The following is a 19,125-nucleotide window of genomic DNA, read 5'->3' on the forward strand; positions in this document are numbered from 1 at the left end:
ATCACATTGTATAATTTTTAAACAATACATTTGTATTTAACTGCATGCAATAAGTATTTGACACATGACCAACTAGTAAATATTTCGGCTCTTAGTTCTTTTTATAAGAACCCCTCCTGTTCTCCACTCATTACCGGAAATAACTGCACCTGTTTGAATTTGTTACCTGTATAAAAGACACGTGTTCACATGCTCAAACAAACAAACTCCAACCTCTCCACAATGGCAAAGACCAAAGAGCTGTGTAAGGACATCAGGGATAAAATAATAGACCTGCACAAGGCTGGGATGGGCTACAGGGAAATAAGCAAGCAGCTTGGTGAGAAGGTAACAACTGTTGGAGCGATTATTAGAAAATAGAAGAAGTTCAAGTTGACTGTCAATCTGTCTCGTTCTGGGGCTCTATGCAAGATCTCACCTCGTGGGGCATCACTGATCATGAGGAAGGTGAGGGATCAGCCCGGAACTACATGGCAGGACCTGGTCAATGACCTGAAGAGAGCTGGAACCACAGTCTCGATGAAAACCATCGGAAACACATTACACCGTCATGGATTAAAATCCTAGCACACGCAAGGTCCCGCTGCTGAAGCCAGTGCGTGTCCAGACAAGTCTGAAGTTTGCCACTGACCATCTGGATGATCCAGAAGAGCAAAGGGATCATGTTTTCGGATGAGACCAAAATTGAACTTTTTGGTCTAAACTCGGCTCGTCGTGTTTGAAGGAAAAAGAAGGATGAGTACAACCCCAAGAACATCATCCCAACCGTGAAACATGGAGGAAGAAACATTTTTTGGGGCTGCTTCTCTGCCAAGGGTACAGGACGACTGCATCGTATTGAGGGGAGGATGGATGGAGCTATGTATCGCCAGATCTTGGCTGACAACCTCCTTCCTTCAGTGAGAGCCCTGAAGATGGGTCGTGGCTGGGTCTTCCAGCATGACAACGACCCAAAGCACACAGCCAAGGCAACTAAAAAGTGGCTCCGTAAGAAGCATCTTAAGGTCCTGGAGTGGCCTGGCCAGTCACCAGATCTGAACCCAATTGAAAATCTATGGAGGGAGCTGAAAGTCCGTGTTGCCCGGCAGCAGCCCCGAAACCTGAAGGCTCTGGAGAAGATCTGCATGGAGGAGTGGGCCAAAATCCCTGCTGCAGTGTGTGCAAACCTTGTCAAGGACTACAGGAAACGTTTGGTATCTGTAATAGCAAACAAAGGTTTCTGTACCAAATATTAAGTTCGATTTTCATGATGTATCAAATACTTATTTCATGCAATTAAATGCAAATTTATTATTTAAAAATCATACAACGTGATTTTCAGTTTTTTTGTATTAGATTCCGTCCCTCACAGTTGAAGAGAACTTATGATACAAATGACAGACCTCTACATGCTTTGCAAGTGGAAAAACCAGCAAAATCGGCAGTGTATCAAATACTTGTTCTCCCCACTGTATATTGCAAACCCAATATAAGGACATCAAAGATTACTCTAAAATAAATAAATAAAAAACTAAAATATAATAACAATAATAAAGCAGGTTTGGAAAGGGATGTATCATCATGTGAGACCTTACTCGAAGATTTTATTGTTAACTCACCATGCCAGTGTCAGGTCAGTGATGGTCTCCACTACTGTATAGAGGGCAAAAACAATCCAGTACATCATCCACCTGACCTACAAACACACAGTAGAAAAATAAACTGAACAATGGAACGTCTGGTTTCAAACACAAACATTTTCCTAATCGGCCTATCGATGCTTACGCTGACGTTTTGTGAGGAATGACAAATTTACAGAAGAAAGGATGAATAACAGCATCAGATGGTGTGAATGTTTGAAATTGCCTCAATACATATCTACTTCTACCGTCCATCTTCCTCTTTATATACTTTGCTTTAGGCTGTCTGAGCACAACCATTTTATTATCATCAATTTTTTTTTTTTTTTATCTTTCATCTTATGAGATCGGGGCACAATAAGATGTGACCTATGCAAAATATAAAGGAGCAATTTTTTATTCCTTGGGCAAAACATGGCATTTACCAGCCTTGTGTGTGAATAACGGCCTGCCTTTAAAAATGCACGACAATGGAATACCGGACAGCAGCTATTCTGAGTTATCCACCGCCAGGCTATAATTGAAAAATTAATACATATCTCGGATCAATGCATTTTTTGCAAATACCAATTAAATAAATATTTGTAACAAGGGCGTTAGGCTTCATGAGACATGACTTAATACTCTATTAAATATACTACATATTAGAGCTGAAACGAATACTCGAGTAACTCGAGTTTAAAAACTGATCCGAGTAATTTTATTTACCTCAAGTAATTGTTTAATTTTGACAGCTCTAAGCATCACATTTTGCCCGGACTACTTTTAATGCGGGACAACACGCTGATGTCACGTGCGTAGGGGAAGAAGCAATTAAAAAAAAAAAAAAAAAAAAAACTTACTGCAGCTGACAGTCGCTACAAACGATGCCGACGTTGCTAAAACTAGCCCTCATGATGTTACGGTGGTAGCAGGTAGCGTCTGATGCGTCTCATTGAGATCACATGTATGTTGAACGTGATGCGAAATGACAGAGTCAGCGGCGTTACTAAACAGCCGCCATCTTAAAGCAGCAGACTTCCAAGCGCTAATAAATAAGATTAACGTTACTGTCATTCGCTCATAAAACGTTAGCCCTGCGAAGGGCTAGGTTTTTATTAATTATGTCCACTGTCGATGCGTGGCTAACGTGTCTTACTTACAGGCTTTATTTAATCTGTCAAAACATAGCGCTGTGGAGTGATGAGGGTGTAAATAAAAAGTTAATAATGCTAACTGTCAATTTCAGCTCAGTAGTCATTGCTGGATAAAACACCAAGTAGCACTGGTCCTTAATGTGCTCCAATAAAGCAGGTATCATACATTTATTTTGAACACTGCGAAAATTCCTATCAGGACTTACAGTTTAGACTAACTTAAAACTTAACTAGAACTTAAAAATAGCTTGACACAAATGGAAATTCAATTGAAACATGTGGGAAAAACACCTAACTTTTAAGTGATGTGTGTTATCAAGCGTAATGGCATTTTTAGGTAAGAAATATACACACACATATATTAGTATATTTTATAAGATATAAGTTTTTTGCGTGAAAGCAGTGAATTAGTCTTTTTTTTATTCTAGTTACATCTGAGATGAAATTGTTGGCTGTTTTCAACAGTGTACATCGAAAATAAAGATATTGATTGACTGAAAATGGTTCAATATTAGATGAAATGTTTTGTTTTCTCATGTATATTTATAATTGCTGTTCAACTAAAAATATACAGTGGGGAGAATAAGTGTATCAAATACTTGTTCTCCCCACTGTATATTAAGAGTGTGACAATATCTCGATACAGCGATATATCGCGATATTTTGCAACCCGATGGGTTATCGATATGCTCCCGCCAAGAATCGATACTTTTATTTAACATATTGGCCATACAATGGAGTATGGATGCTGTAAACTGCTCAATGTTTGTTGAGCAATTCCTTGGCGGTCCACTAGGGGCGCTCGGGAGTGGCGGTGAGGGTAAAGTGCGCACAAGTTGTCTAGAGAAGAAGAGAAGCTCCAAGTGGGTTGAAAAAATAAAAAAGCTCAGTGAGAACGGTGGAGGGAAAAAATGAGAAAAATATTGCTACAAATCACACATGGGGACACACTTTAGATTTTACACCAACAAGAAAGGAAGCAAGGTGAACAAGGACTTTGCTGTATGCAAGAATTGTCTAAGAAAAATAAGTTTCACTGGGAGCTGGTGACGTAGTGGACACTGGAGTTTGTGAGCTTTGCTTTCATCACTTGAGGTAAGAAAGTTGTGCAATGTAATTGACTTTTTAATTTACATGTATTATTTTGATGACATTTGGTGTTGAATGATATAAAATAAACCAGGACCCTAAACTGGATGAAAATGAATATCGAACAAGCCCACATGAATTTACCGATTTATTTGAGAACCAATTTCCATCTAGTTTACGACACAAACTGTTATTACTGTCATTTTGATACAATAAGCTATAAAAATGGTTTGAATAGGTTCCAAGATATATAAAGTGATGTGCATGATAATTAATGTAGCCTACATATTAAAAATAGGTAATTATTGATGTAGCCTACATATTAAAAATAGGTAATTATTGAATTTTTAATTTCTATACATTCAATTCATATTTTTTTTAATTCAATACTTCCAACACAAAAAAAAAAAAAAAAAAATCAGGATTTCAACTCAAACGCTATGAAGTAGCTAATATTTTTTGTTTTATTTTGTTGTTTTTAAGGTGAGGAAGACTGTGACTGAGCAAGTCTGACATCTTAATTGCTGAAGCAGATAGCGGAAGTGCTCAAACCAAGCAACAAAGTTCATATACGAAGAAAAGACCCACCAATTTTATCATTGCCCCACTCCAAGCTCAACTGCTGACACCTACGGCACTTTTTATTTATTTTTTGATCTCTCCAAGCGATATCAGTGGTCGTGGTTGGTTTCTTCTATATGTGCAGGGGCACAATTTGCAGTAGATTTATATTTTACAGCAATGTTGCACAGAAAAGGTGTCACTGTTTAATAAATGACTTAAACAGTATTTTTTTCTATTTTCAAATATCTTTTTTTTTTTTTTTTCCGTTTCAACAGTTGTATCGTAGAATTTCATGTATCCAATTTCTGACCAATACATCGATAATCGCTGTATCGTGATATAATCGTTATCGTGAGCCTTGTATCGCGAATCGTATCGTATCGTGAGGTGCCCTGAGGTTCCCACTCCTACTGTATATGTTTAATCCGATTACTCGATTAATCGATAGAATTTTCAATCGATTACTCGATTACTAAAATATTCAATAGCTGCAGCCCTACTATATATATTTTTATATATTTAATTATTTCAAAAAAAAGTCTTCATATTTTATTCCAATCGTTAAGGTATGAGTAGTAGAACAAGATAGGTTTAAAAAAAATCTCAATACAGGGAAAAAAAAACACAATCTTTTGTGATAATGTATTTCATGCATAACTTTTTTAAGATGAATTGTTTATTGCTTTAACTTGTTTATACTGTATACTGAGTAACTGAGCTATAGGTGGCCAGGTGTGTGTGTGTGTGTGTGCCTATGTGATTTATGATGACCCACCCAAAAGTGATTTTTTTTTTTTGTATGCAGATGTGCTTGCTTGACCATGTGATGTGAATACACTGAAGTGAGTTACTCTATCAGGTCAAAGTTCAGCTGGGCACGGCAGAGTCAGCTTCTAGCACAAAGACCACGCATGTCTCCTGTGAGATTTCTGGCCCTTGGATTACAAATAAACCTAACATTAAATTGGTCCTTCGAGCCGGATCACAACATATCTGATGAACGCTGTGGCTGTGGCGACATTTCCCCATGGCAAATTTTTCACAGCGACTCTGTTTGCTTAGAGAAGGTAATCGTCCTGGTGTGTTGGCATCTGAAGATTGTCGCGAAATCGAATTACAACAGGCAGGAACAGCGAGAGTTCAGCTGGCCACGAGGGAGTCGGTTTATCTCAAAAAGACCACACATACCTCCTGTTTGATTTGTTGCACTTAGATTAGACATAACTCTCTCATCTTGACACCCAAAATATTTTGCTTTTGTGACAATGCTGATGTATAAATATTGCTTCCCTTCTATACCACAACATGAACATTATAAAAAGAGCTTTTGACATCAAAATAGGCTATTTAAAAATATAATAACATGAACTGTTAGCAATTTCAATACTGAACTATGTGCATTATGGAAAGTATGTGTGGAGTGTACAAATATCGTCTTACATATTCCTTGACATTTTTTGTCTTGACAGCTTTGTAGGAGTAGTACGCAGGATACAGGGTTCCAAAAACGAGCCTGCAAGGAAACAACATATAGCATATTCTTAATAGGGTACATGTAATTAATCATTTAGCTATACTTCTAGCTCCTACTAATTTTACATATGATGGTAGGTACAGTTTTAATCATGAGATATTTGATTAGAAAATTTTTACTCAAGAGCAGGGTTCTCAAATTTAACTTATGGTGAGTTTGTGCTACATCAAGTAGTCCACAAAAAGGTTTCAACTTACTATTAATAAATTTTTTTTTTTAAAAAGTACAAGAGATCCTAACTTCTCAATCCTTAGGAATAAAAGATTAGGACAAGAAAGTTCATAAAATAGCATTGGCTACCCCTTTTTTCCATGTATAAAACACATATCGGGATGCACCCGTACTCAACCACAGTCATGTAAAATGACTAAAATCACACGCAGGGGAATCACATCAGGTGCACATGATTAAAACATCATTAACCAGTGTTTTGAAGGAGGCTTGACTAATTTAAACCTCACATTTAATTTGGTGTGCCCCTGACTGTAGAAGTGAGAGAAAACACCATGGTGAGATCAAAGGAGCTGTATGAGGCCTTCAGAAAGAAGACTGTAGACGCTTATGTCTGGTAAGGATTTCAAAAGATCTCAAAAGAATATAAAATTAGCCATTCCACTGTCCGGAAAATAGTCTACAAGTGGAGGACATTCAAAACAACTGCCAACATGCCCAGGTCTGGCCGTCCAAGCAAGTGCACACTGAAAGCAGACCGCAAGATGCTAAAAGAGGTCTCCAAAAACCCTAAAATGTCATCACAGGACCTTAAGCAGGTTCTTGCTACTGTTGATGTGAAAGTGCATGCCTCTACAATCAGAAAGAGACTTCACAAGTTTAAACTTGATGGGAGGTGTGCAAGGCGGAAACCTTTCCTCTCCAAGAAGAGTATGAAGGCCAGACTGAAGTTTTCCAGAGTGAATGTAGACAAAGTCCAGGACTTGTGGAATAATGTTCTTTGGACAGATGAATCTAAAATTGAATTATTTAGACACCAGGACAGAGGACATGTTTGGCGTACACCCAATACAGCCTTCCAGGAAAAGAACCTTATAACAATAGTGAAGCATGGAGGTTGAAGTGTCATGGTTAGGGGATGCTTTGCGTAGCAGGACCTGGCCAGCTCACCATCATAAAATCCAACATGAATTCTATCGTGTATCAGAGTGTGCTTGAGGAACATGTGAGATTATCTGTGAAAAAATTAAACCTGAAGCGAAATTGGACCCTGCAAAATGATTATGACCCAAAACATACCAGTAAATCCAGCAATGACTGGTTGAAAAGGAAGACATGGTCCTGGAAAGGCAGAGTCAAAGCCCAGATCTTAATCCCATTGAGATGCTGTAGGGTGACTTGAAACGGGCTGTACATGCAAGAAACCCCTCACATATCTCACAGCTGAAAGTATTCTGCGTTGAGGAGTAGGGCAAACCTTCTTCAGACCGATGTCAAAGACTGGTAGATGGCTACAAAAAGCATCTCGCTCAAGTTATTTCAGCCAAAGAGGGTACTAGCTATTAGGTGGTCGGGTGTCCTAACTTTTTTCTCAGTTGAATATGCATTTTTTAAAATATATTTGGTTTAATGAGGAAAACAATGTTAATTTTTGTTGTTTACCTGTAATTAAATCACTTTCTTTTCCAGAGATAAAGAAACACAAGATCAGAATATGATATCATATGTGAACATTTCTTAAAAAAGAGGTGAATATTTCATAGGGTGTCCTATTTTTTTCACATGACTGTAAAACATTCTGTTGACCACTTTTCCTGAAATTGTTATGTGTGTTGCTATCATTTCTCTTTATGGCCGGTTTTGAGAAAGCTCGACAACCTGGCGAGGAGGCCTAGACACGAACAAGCCAAGCAATGTGGCTCCCGGTCGGTTTAACGGTGACTGCAGTGCTGTCCAAATGGTGTGGAAGTCACGGGATGAAAATGACAAAAACAGAAACTGGTCATGGAATAAAAGTATTCTAATAAACCAGAGCAAATGCACATATATGCACTTAAATACTGCTTTATTTGTATACTATACGCTTGATTCGACTTCAAACTACTCAGGAATGAACTCCAAAGCACTGTCCTGTTGGGGGCGATGATGTGACGCATGATAACCAACAAATTCAGTGACTCAATGGAAAGCGAACTTCAGAACGAGGAGGGAAAGCCAGTTACACAACATACCGGTCTCAACCCTCAAGGTACACAGAACCAGCAGTCATGGCACAACGCTGCTTGGCTCTGTACTGGGAGCGGGCGTAAATCATAAAAACAGACATACACAATCAGGGTATTGCACTACTGCTGTCATAAAACCAATTTAGACAAGAATCATGGAGTGCTGTAGTGAGTTACAGTTACAGTTTGATTTAAGACAATTAGAACTTCCTGCTACTGAGTAGGTGCTCTATTCATTCATTCATCTTCTATAACACTTATGCTCACAACGGTTCCGGGGGTGCTGAAGCCTATCCCTACTGACTATAGGCAGGAGGTAAGGTACACGCTTAACTGGTTTCAAGGCAACTGCAGTTCCTAATCGAGTCAGAAACCGATTTTACAAGACTATTTTTAGGTTGTTTTTGAGTCATCTTGTAAATTGAGACAGATTAGAGATAGCTACTGAAGTGGTTACTTAGAATAATTTTGATATGTTTTTTTGGAATAAGGCGACAAATACACATTAAGCCACAGTATGACATTGGTTCTCAGAAGAGCAAAAACATTTCCAGTCAAGAAAAGTTTTTCATGATGTTCTTTCCTCTTCTTTCAATGAGGAGAAATTGAACTATCTACAAGAGCCGCTTTGCACTCTGACATTGTATTCAAGCAGATAATTGCTTCCTGGTCATGTCTGTAGCCATAGACTTCATAATATATTGACGGGACACGGGACCGGGGCCGATTAATAGGGGCCTATCTCCGTCAAAGCTGAGCGAGTGGAAACACAGACAAAGAGCTTTTTACCTTGAAAATTCTTGTGAATAAATGCTTCAATCCCTGAATTTTTTATAAATATGGACGTAACACAGTCTCGATTCTTGGTTAAAAGCAAAAAGACGGCAGTCAGCATTTATTTTACAGTATGTAAATATGTCAAATGTGCTGCTGGTCTTTAAGCCGCTGTGGGGCTGCATTATCACCACAAACAGCTTTTTACGTTGAAAATTCTTTGTTATAAATTCTTAAATCCCTGAATTCTTTATTGATATGGACGTCAAACAGTCTTGATTCTTTGTTAAAGGAGCAAAGAACCGGGCAGTTAGTATTTATTTTATGTAAATATGTCGAATGTGCTGCTGGTCTTTAAGCCACTGTGGCGCCGCCTTATCATCACAAAGAGCTTTTTACGTTGAAAATTCTTGTGAATAAATGCTTAAATCCCTGAATTCTTTATAGATATGATCGTAAAACAGTCATGATTCTTGGTTAAATGCAAAAAAAAAAAAAAAAACGGACAGTTACCAACTATTTTACGTAAATATTGCGAATTATGACGCCAACGCCGTGGCGGCTCCCACTGATTTTTTTCACAATGTTTCAAAATGCATGCATGTCACGAAAAATATAATAATTGCCTTGAATCCACGAACAAATCACTCCTGAGACATTCCTTCCTGTTTGTATGTGGTACAGCTTTCTTACTTTTTCAACCTAAATCCGGCGTTGGATCGCTGCATGTGTTTGAGAGTAACTGCGACCGACTTCGACTGACTGAAGCAGAGTGTGTGACTGCCCCCTACTTGAATGCGTGGCGCAGTGTCTAGGGATTGTGTTCGGTCAATATCGTAACTCGTTCAAAACCTGGCAACTACCTGTACTCATACATTCATACTTAACCCTTGAGAGTCGAAGGACGCGCCGGCGCGTCCTCAGCGCACGTCGTCTTTGAAGCACCCTCGCGTTTTAATTACGTCACCCACATGCCGTTGGTTGGTCTCGTTTTAAAGTGCGGAAGTTGCGGTTTACTCTCGTTGTTATTTGAAGTCAATTGACCAACTAAAACGTGAGATATTGTCATTTAAGTTTTATAGTTTTATTGTCCTCTCAAAAAAACATTAAAACGCTGCATGGATCATTTGTTTATGTCTATATTTCCATCATTTCTTGTCCTTTTTCAAAACGGAAGCTCAATGAAAAAAACACAAATCAAACGAACCCTTTCGAAGTCACAGTGGAAGCACAAAATGCGTTTTTTTTTTTTTTTATAAATATAACTGCCGTGCGAGGTTCCACCGAACGAGAGGCAGGAGTGTTCTGACGCAGCGAGGGTGCGAGCGACGGCCGTTTGAATCAAGCAAGCGGGCGAGCGACTTTGTGTGACTTTGAGGATGAACGGAAAACTAAATTTAGCGCAAGCAATTGTGCTTTTTGATCAACTTGAGGAAGAGGGTGGTCCAAATTCGTCATCATCGTCTTCTTCGGAAGAGTCCTCGAGTGAAGATAGTGACGGATTTGAACACGTGGGTGACGCCATCGACGAGCAGAGGTAAGCCAACTCACTTTTTTTTTTTTTTTTTTTTTTTTAATGCTGTAAAAGTTTCTTTTGATATTGCAAGACAAAGTTAATTTTGATGCAATATAAGTGCGTGTTTGTGTATGTAATAATAAAATGTGCATATCAGATCAAAGTATAATTTGTGGTCTTCTTTCTATATGAAGATTAGGGATGTAGCACATATTCAGCTACGGTATTCTTTCTATTGTCATACATATAGATTTCCATTATTATTTATTGCTGTATATATTTTTATTTTATACTTTATTATTTTCATAAATACTGACTTTTGTTTCATGTACATTTATAGTGACAATGAAAGTAAAGTGAAATGAAAACGGAAGGGTGGAAAGAGGACCGACACCCCATGGAAGTGTGGGCTGTGATGTAGCCCTGTGTCTAATTCCAGGACGAAACTGCTTTTCGGAGTGGCATGCCTGAAAAAAATTTAACTTGTTTATTGTAAATATTTTTGAAAATACTTTTTTCCCCAATGTTATATATATATATTTTTTTTCCCACAATCAGTCTTCTCAATTTGTGTATATAAATGTGTGTTCATGAAGCTTGATTGTGTGTACATAGTTTTCATCAGGTGATGGGCCGCAATACCTAAACTCATAAAGAGATGGCCTCTAAACACTTTTTGTGTTAGATGGTATATTTTTTCACTGTTCTTCACTGTTTGGTCTGCTGTATATAACCTGTTTTGACTAGAGCATGTATAAATGCAAAAAACGCCTATGGCTATACCTGTTGTTTATGTTGAATTGTCAAATAAAAGACTATTTATTCTAATTTTTTTTGGTTGAATGTTCATCCTAACATGTTGAATAAATATTACAAAGTTTCAAAACGGTTCGTTACGCATGTTTGGTTGTCAATTGGACATCAATATTAAAAATTTTGACAAAACGATTTTGGAATTTTTGGTCTTTTTGGGCCCAAAATTATGATTTATAATTGGTCAGTGAAGGAAACAACAGTTTGGACATGAAGTTCAAGGTGTCACAAAAAAAGGGACCAAACCAGGCCATCGTAAACAATTCTGTCTTTGAAATATAAAGGCAACTTCAAAGGCATGCAAAATCAGACAAAATAGGCCCAGACCTTAAAGGGTTAAAAGGTGCTATATGGAGTGTCACTTTTTTACACGCGACTGCCACCTACGGCTTAAAGCGTAATTGCAGCTTGTGTTAAGCTCGTACACGGCGCGCATGCCTTTAAGAGCACGAGCATAAAGCAATGAGCATTTGGCCCTTCAAAATCAGCCCCAGGAACATAGAAACAGTAAACATGATTGTTTACAGTTAGTAGCAACTCTTCAGTGGTTTAGAAAAGTGGTTTAGCAAAGTGTTTTTGCCGAGTGGAGACAAGGCAGAGGCTAGGTAAATGCGCGTGGACGTACAGAGGCGCGTGTTCGCTCAGAACAAAAACAGAAAATATATAATTTTGAGGTGAAGCAGTGAATGAGTTTCCCTTAAACATCGAATGTGTCGATGGCGACATATTTACTCGTATCATTTTTGAAGCCTCGACACGTGGTAATTACGTCACCCACGTGATAATTACATCACCCACGTGGCGCTGGTTTGTCTCATTCCAAAGTGCGGAAGTTGAGGTCCACGCCCGTTTTTATTTGAAGTCAATCTACCAAGTAAAATGGGAGATAATGTCATTTGAGCTTTATAGTTTTATTGCACTCATAAATAAGCATTAAAACACTGCATGTACCATGTGTTTATGTCCATATTTCCATCATTTCTTGTCCTTTTTTAAAATCGAAAGCACCACGAAACACTACATGTCCAAGCAGCCGTTGTGAGGTCAAGAAGGACCAACCTAATGTGAACATTTTTCATAAATTGTCAAGCGAGGCACCACCTAAGGTAAGGGAGGCGAGGCAGCAAGTGACAGCCGGTTGGATTGAGCAAGTGGCTTTGAAACGTGCGGAATGAATCAAAAACTAAGCTCATTTTGGTCACTCAAGTGGCCGGTGTATTAAGCTACACCTCACGTCAACACAGGCTGACGGGTTGTTATAATTTTGTCCACGAATGATCAACGAAGTGATAAGAACAATCACACAATCTTTTAGATATATCCTTAGGTTTAATTCACTTCTTTAACTTCTTGTCTGCGGCTGGTTTCGATTTAAGGCGTGTGGCGAGATAGAACCACAATGGCGCTTTGAAGCTGGTCGCTGATCAAAACATTCCACTTAAATATGGCGCTTCCAGGAGTTGACGCACAGCACAAAAAGGCTCGGCGTGTCATCTACGTCGTGCTGAATCCATTTTTGGAGATTCCGTGGGTTCCTCTGGTTTGATTTTGCAGTTCTAACTTTGTCAACACACTGCTTACTTCAACCACAATTCATGTTCTTCTTTCCAAACCGGAAGTTTCGCTCAGGAAACTTTTTATCGATGTGTATGTTCGAGAGGCTTGATTGCATATACCGTAATTTCCCGAATATAACGCGCACTTTTTCCCCCGAAATCAACTTGTAAAATCATGGTGCGCATTATAAACGGGTACATGGATGGAGACAGAAATATATATATATATATATATATATATATATAAACCGATTTTTTTTTTAATTGACACGGCCACGTTGTGTTGAAGAAACGTATGCGGCGACCCGTTGCCGACCATTACGGTACGTGACGTCACCATTTTGTTTCGGTAATACTTCACTCTAATCGGCCGAATGATTTCGTCTGTGTTAAATTCTGCTTTTTTCACTCTTCATAAAGCACAGAATTTAGTTTCTTGAACTCATTTGAGTCAACGTTTATTGCAGCTCCGCAACTCGGACCATAACAAACGTAACAACAGACTTCCTGTGTGTGTCCGTTAACTATATCTGTGCCTCAGGAAACTCTAACCCAAATAACAATAGTTCCTATTGTTACTGTCGTGTTGACAGCGATAAGCTCTCACGGATTTCCGACTTATGTTCTCACTTTCATTTTACCGTATCAATCCATGGAAGAAACATTTATTCATCATGGTGAAACAAGCAAGTTACACAGCAGCCTTTAAAAGAAAAGTCACATCTGTTTTGTTTTCTCCTAGAGACTGGTAAGTTGGAGAAGTTGTCAAATCATATTATTACCGTAAATATTGTCAGTTTATGGTAATGTTTTGAACTACCAATGTGCTATGCTTGTGCTGTGTTTCACCAGTCAGTAAAATGACATAAATCTGTACACGAGCTGTTTTCTTGTATTCTTCTATTTATTGGTGCTAAAATTAGGGTGCGCGTTATAAACGGGTACAATAATTTTCCCCAGATTTCACAAGTAAATTTGGGGTGAGCATTATACACAGGTGCGCCTTATATTCGGGAAAATACGGTATATACTTTTGATAAGGCAATGGGTACAATACCTAAACTCCGAAAGCGATATACTCCAAACCCTTTTTGTTTTTGATGATATACAGTGTATCACAAATTGAGTATACCCCTCGCATTTCTGCAGACTTTTAAGTATATCTTTTCATGGGACAACACTGACAAAATGACACTTTGATACAATAAAAAATAGTCTGTGTACAGCTTATATAATAGAGTTCACTTATTTTCCCCTCAAAATAACTCAAAATATAGCCATTAATATCTAAACCCCTGGCAACAAAAGCGAGTACACCCCTTAGTGAAATTTGTCAATATTTACAAACGTACAACATGTCAACTGTCAATATTTTGTGTGGCCACCACTATTATCCAGAACTGCTTTTCCTCTTCTGGGCATGGAGTTGAACAGAGCTTCACAGGTTGTCACTGGAATGCTCATCCACTCCTCCATGACGACGTTGCGGAGCTTCCGGATATTTGAGACTTTGCGCACCTCCACCTTCCGCTTGAGGATCCCCCAAAGATGTTCTATTGGGTTCAAGTCTGAAGACATGCTTGGCCAGTCCATCACCTTTACCCTCAGTCTCTTCAGTAAAGCAGTGGTCATCTTGGAGGTGTGTCATGCTGGAACCCAGTTTCTGGAGGGAGGGAATCATGCTCTGTTGCAGTATTTCACTGTACAAATTGGAGTTCATCTCTCCCTCAATGGAATGTAACTCTCCAACACCTGAAGCACTCATGCAGCCCCAGACCATGACATTCCCACCACCATGCTTGACTGTAGGCATGACACACCTATCTTTATACTCCTCACCTGGTCGCCGCCACACATGCTTGAGACCATCGGAACCAAACAAAATAATCTTTGTCTCATCAGACCATAGGACATGGTTCCAGTAATCTGTGTGCTTTGTTGACATGTCTTCAGCAAACTGTTTGCAGGCTATCCTGTGTACCGTCTTCAGAAGAGGCTTCCTCCTGGGGTGACAGCCATGCACACCAATTTGATGTAGAGTGCAGCATATGGTCTGAGCACTAACAGGCAGTCCCCCCCCCAAATCTTCAATCTCTGCAGCAATGCTGACAGCACTCCTGCGACGATCTTTCAAAGAAAGTATTTGGATGTGACGCTCAGCACGTGCGCTCAGCTTCTTTGGACGACCGACCCGAGGCCCGTTCTGAGTTGACCCTGCTCTTTTAAAACACTGGATGATCTTAGCCACTGCTGCAGCTCAGTTTCAGGGTGTTGGCAATCTTCTTGTAGCCTTGGCCATGTTCATGTAGCACAACAATACGTCTTTTAAGAACCTCAGAGAGTTCTTTGCCATGTGGCGCCATGTTGGAACTGTCAGTGACCAGTATGAGAGTGTGAGAGCTGCACTACAAATATGAACTCACCTTCTCCCTATGCACACCTGGACCTAGTATCACTAACGAGTCACATGACATTTTGGAGGGAAAATGACAAGCAGTACTCAATTTGGACATTTAGGGATGTAGTTTCTAAGGGGTGTACTCACTTTTGTTGCCAGGGGTTTAGATATTAATGGCTATATTTTGAGTTATTTTGAGGGGAAAATAAATTAACTCTTTTAAAGAAGCTGCACACAGACTACTTTTCATTGTGTCAAAGTGTCATTTTGTCAGTTTTGTCTCATGAAAAGATAATTAAATATCTGCAGAAATGCGAGGGGTGTACTCACTTTTGTGATAGACTGTATACGTATTGTATATTTTCACTAGTTTGCACTGCAACCTGTTTTGACCATACTATATGTAAAGACCAAAAACGCTGATGACCATACCTGCTGTTTGTGTTGAATTGTCAAACATAAGACTAGTCAGTCTTATTTTTTTCTTCTGTGTTCTGTTCTGTTGTATGTTTATCCTAACAAGTTGAATAAATATTATCAAGCTTCAAAACTGTTGGTCGAGCATGTTTGGTTGTCAATTGGACAACATTACAAATTTTGACAAAAGATTTGGGATTTTTTTTCTTTTTGCGTCCAAAATATTGATTATAATTGGTCAGTGAAGAAAACAACAGTTTAGACATGAAGGTTATGGTAAGAAAGGGACCCAACTTGGCCACTGCGAACAATTTTTTTCTTTGAAGTATAAAGACAACATCAAAGGCATGCAAATTCGGCCAAAATAGGCTTATGTGTTAAAAGTTCCGATGACAGCAAAAAGCATGTTTATTTCATATTTTCCGCGGTATTTTATGCTCCTGAATGAAATGGACAGCTTGGATGTGTGTGGAAGCGATCGCTATGTTTATTTCGTTGTCTGAATCCCGCGCCATGAAAATAAGTGACTTCTGGCTACAGTCTCGTGTGAAAAAGAGGGCGCTGTAACGTATACGGTAGAAGGAGTCTTCTTGACTATCCAACCATGCTGTTGTATGAGAAGGACTAAGGATTCAGCTGATTTTGCAGATTAATTCGTTTATTTTTTGAGTCACGCCAGCCAAACGGCTGCAGAAAAAAATTGCTGCACCAGGGAGAGGCGCGTGAGCCTTTTTGGGGTTTCAAAAGGTTCCCATTCACTGGTGGATATTGGCCAAAACAAGTCCTACTACTGTGGGACCATTGGATGTACGAGGAAGTGAGTAAACATCGTGTTTTGTATTATGTCAAATACTGGGATCATTTTAATACGGAGGTAGCTTGCATTTTGTGGCTGACATGCTATTTGTCCACTCGGTCGGCGACCGAGTCGCAAATCCCCTTGCTGGGAGAGCACTATACTCTGTTTATTGCCCTCTTCATGTGCCCGGTGTTCTGTCAAATTTTCAACCCCATCAGAAATTGCAACTTTGTGTTAAAAATGGCTGCGAATAAAGCCATTACAAATTAAACACCACAGACTTTCTTTAAATAAAGGACTATTTAGTTACGTTTCATCATGGATGGGCATACAGAAATAGATCTCCTAAGACACATTCTGTCTGTCATGTTAGCTGCAAAACAACTGCAGGCCGCTCTTTGTTTATGTCGTCGCCGAGTAGTAAAGCATTATTTTTCATTATATTCGTGTTGACCATGTGGCAGCTACGCGTTCCTCCGAAATCGGACGGTTTGTCCAGCGGTACTCTCCAGCTGCTTCCCCGGTAAGCTCTCCTGTCCGTTGTAGCAAGGGAACGAACTGTAACTTGCTCTCCGCCGGGCGGGTTGCCAATTGGCGAAGACAATCGAGAAACCTGCCACAGTGTGACATATTCTGGGCTACTTTTGTGTGATTTTTTGCTTCGAAAAGCAAAAATAAGACTTTGAGACGTAACTCGGTTCGGATTAGCATGTTGGCAAGCTGTCACGCCTCTTGGTTTGTTTACATTCTCCAAAGCCGGGGAAGGGAAATGACAAAAGCCCGACATGGCATAAAATATCATTCGGGAGGTGCGACAGTAAAGGTGAAGTCGACAGTTTTGACCATTATGGAGTAATTTTGCCATGTCATACTGACTAAATACATTTTTATTATTTCATATTCCATTTAGAACAAGATTGTTATTTGTCATGACCATACCATTTATTTAGCAATTAGGAAAAATACTAAGATAAAAAGAATATCTTTTAAAAATATTGGAGTAGAGGGACTGAAACAATGACATTTTGCACCTCTCTTCGTCGCATTTTCCTCGTTATGAATAATTTACCCTCAATGGACTGCATACTAAATCAGATGAAACCATTCTCCCGCTGACGTCATCCACCTGGGGACGCTGGAGCCCTATAATGGTAGCCGTGGCTAGACGGCAGATTAACAGACTTAATTTCTCGTCATCTGCGCTTTGCCAAATTGTTGTATATAGTCGAATCGTCTCAAAATGATTCTAATTCACATAATAATGCTATTTAAGACTTTTTTTTCATCCTGTCGCACGCACTTTAAACGGTTAGGCTACTAATAAATTAAACTTTCGTGACTACTCTCCCTGAAATGGTTAAATGCGATGTGTCGCATTTAATCAGGATTGGCCTCTGCGATACAAAACTACAGTACCGTTGGAGCTGGCGCTCCTTATTAGACATGTCTCAACATATAAGGCTCCATTTGAGCGCATGCAATTAAATTAGATGATGGATGACTCAGTGACAACTATTCGGTAAACAAAATAACTTAAGACTCAAGACTTAATAATCAATAGCAAATCACCTGACAGATAACAAAAATATCTAATACAGTTCTGCAAAATATAACTAGTTAATACAATTTAACGTATAAGAGCTATTCTATTGTGATCTACCAACAATAAGTACTCAAAGTGTTTTCAACAACAAAGCGATACTTAGTTAGCCAGGCATGCTAACAAAGCTAACTTTCACGAACTAGCCATATTACACCAAACATAAAATACCATGGAGTCAACTCTGATCAATGGCTGTTATTTTGTACTTACACGACGCTTCTTGAAATAATCCAGGAAACCATGTTCTTTTGTCTCTAAAGTGTTGGGTTGTCTGGAAAGGTAGACGACTGACGAAGTGATGTCGTTTGTAAACTTGCCCAAACTTCGAAAGGACCTGTGAGATAGCTGAGCAGCAGCCACTCGATTTGTCCAAAAATCTGTTCTTGTTTGTCCTCTTCACGTGGTCATGACCGGAAGAATTTCATATGACGACTTATATCCACCGCATATTTTGGTTACCTATCCTACAGGATGTAAATCCCTCGCCCGCTGCTTCTGTTTCTGTCAGCTAGCTAACGAGTTGGACAACATTCATATGTTTACGTCACGAGGAAAGAACGCCTGTTTACAACTCCTATTGGTCAAAATAAAAATCTTCTATTGGTCAATTCAGGCACAAGACATCCATTTTCATTGGCTGGTGAGGATTCGTAGTCAGGCCCACGTGAAAACAGTTTTTAATCCAGGAAGTGTGTCATAAACTCGTCTGTTTTTGTTTGAAAGAGAACATTACAACTGATGACGCACGATAATTTAGCAATAAACCATTCAATCTTTGGCATGGAAATAAAAACACAATGGTAATGTTGAAATAATTCACCTACAGAACAAAGGATCTGGGGAACGTGTTTCCGCGGGTGCGTCATCGGAGAGGGGTGGCTTCAGGATTCATAGACTCACATATTCCGTTACCGCTTGTCGGCCATTTTGTGTCAGTACCACTTGTTTATGCTTTAAAATAACAATATTTTTAACCGATTTTAAAACGCGTTGGTTTTTCCCAAAACGTCCGAGATGCAATAAGGTAACGGCATACTAATAATATCCAAACCCCCAACATTCAACCTGAATAATATCCACGTTGTTTGAAAATATGTCAAGATTCTGCCGAGTTAAAGATTATTTAAGTA

The 19,125-nt window shown here is 39.1% G+C and overlaps 1 protein-coding gene across 1 annotated transcript in view; it reads right to left on the minus strand.

The window, feature by feature from the left end:
- reep3b (receptor accessory protein 3b) overlaps window positions 1-18,533 on the minus strand; it is a 53,118-nt gene extending 34,585 nt beyond the window's left edge. The window contains exons 1-3 of the mRNA XM_057825785.1: window positions 18,206-18,533; window positions 5,849-5,921; window positions 1,599-1,675 (exon numbers count right to left, since the gene is read on the minus strand). Coding sequence (XP_057681768.1) covers window positions 1,599-1,675; window positions 5,849-5,921; window positions 18,206-18,237 — 182 coding nt within the window. The 5' untranslated portion in view covers window positions 18,238-18,533. The remainder of the gene's footprint in view (window positions 1-1,598; window positions 1,676-5,848; window positions 5,922-18,205) is intronic.
- Window positions 18,534-19,125: the final 592 nt, after the last annotated feature.

The sequence above is a fragment of the Corythoichthys intestinalis genome, chromosome 21 (genome assembly GCF_030265065.1).
Source record: "Corythoichthys intestinalis isolate RoL2023-P3 chromosome 21, ASM3026506v1, whole genome shotgun sequence".
Classification (NCBI taxonomy): Eukaryota; Metazoa; Chordata; class Actinopteri; order Syngnathiformes; family Syngnathidae; genus Corythoichthys; species Corythoichthys intestinalis.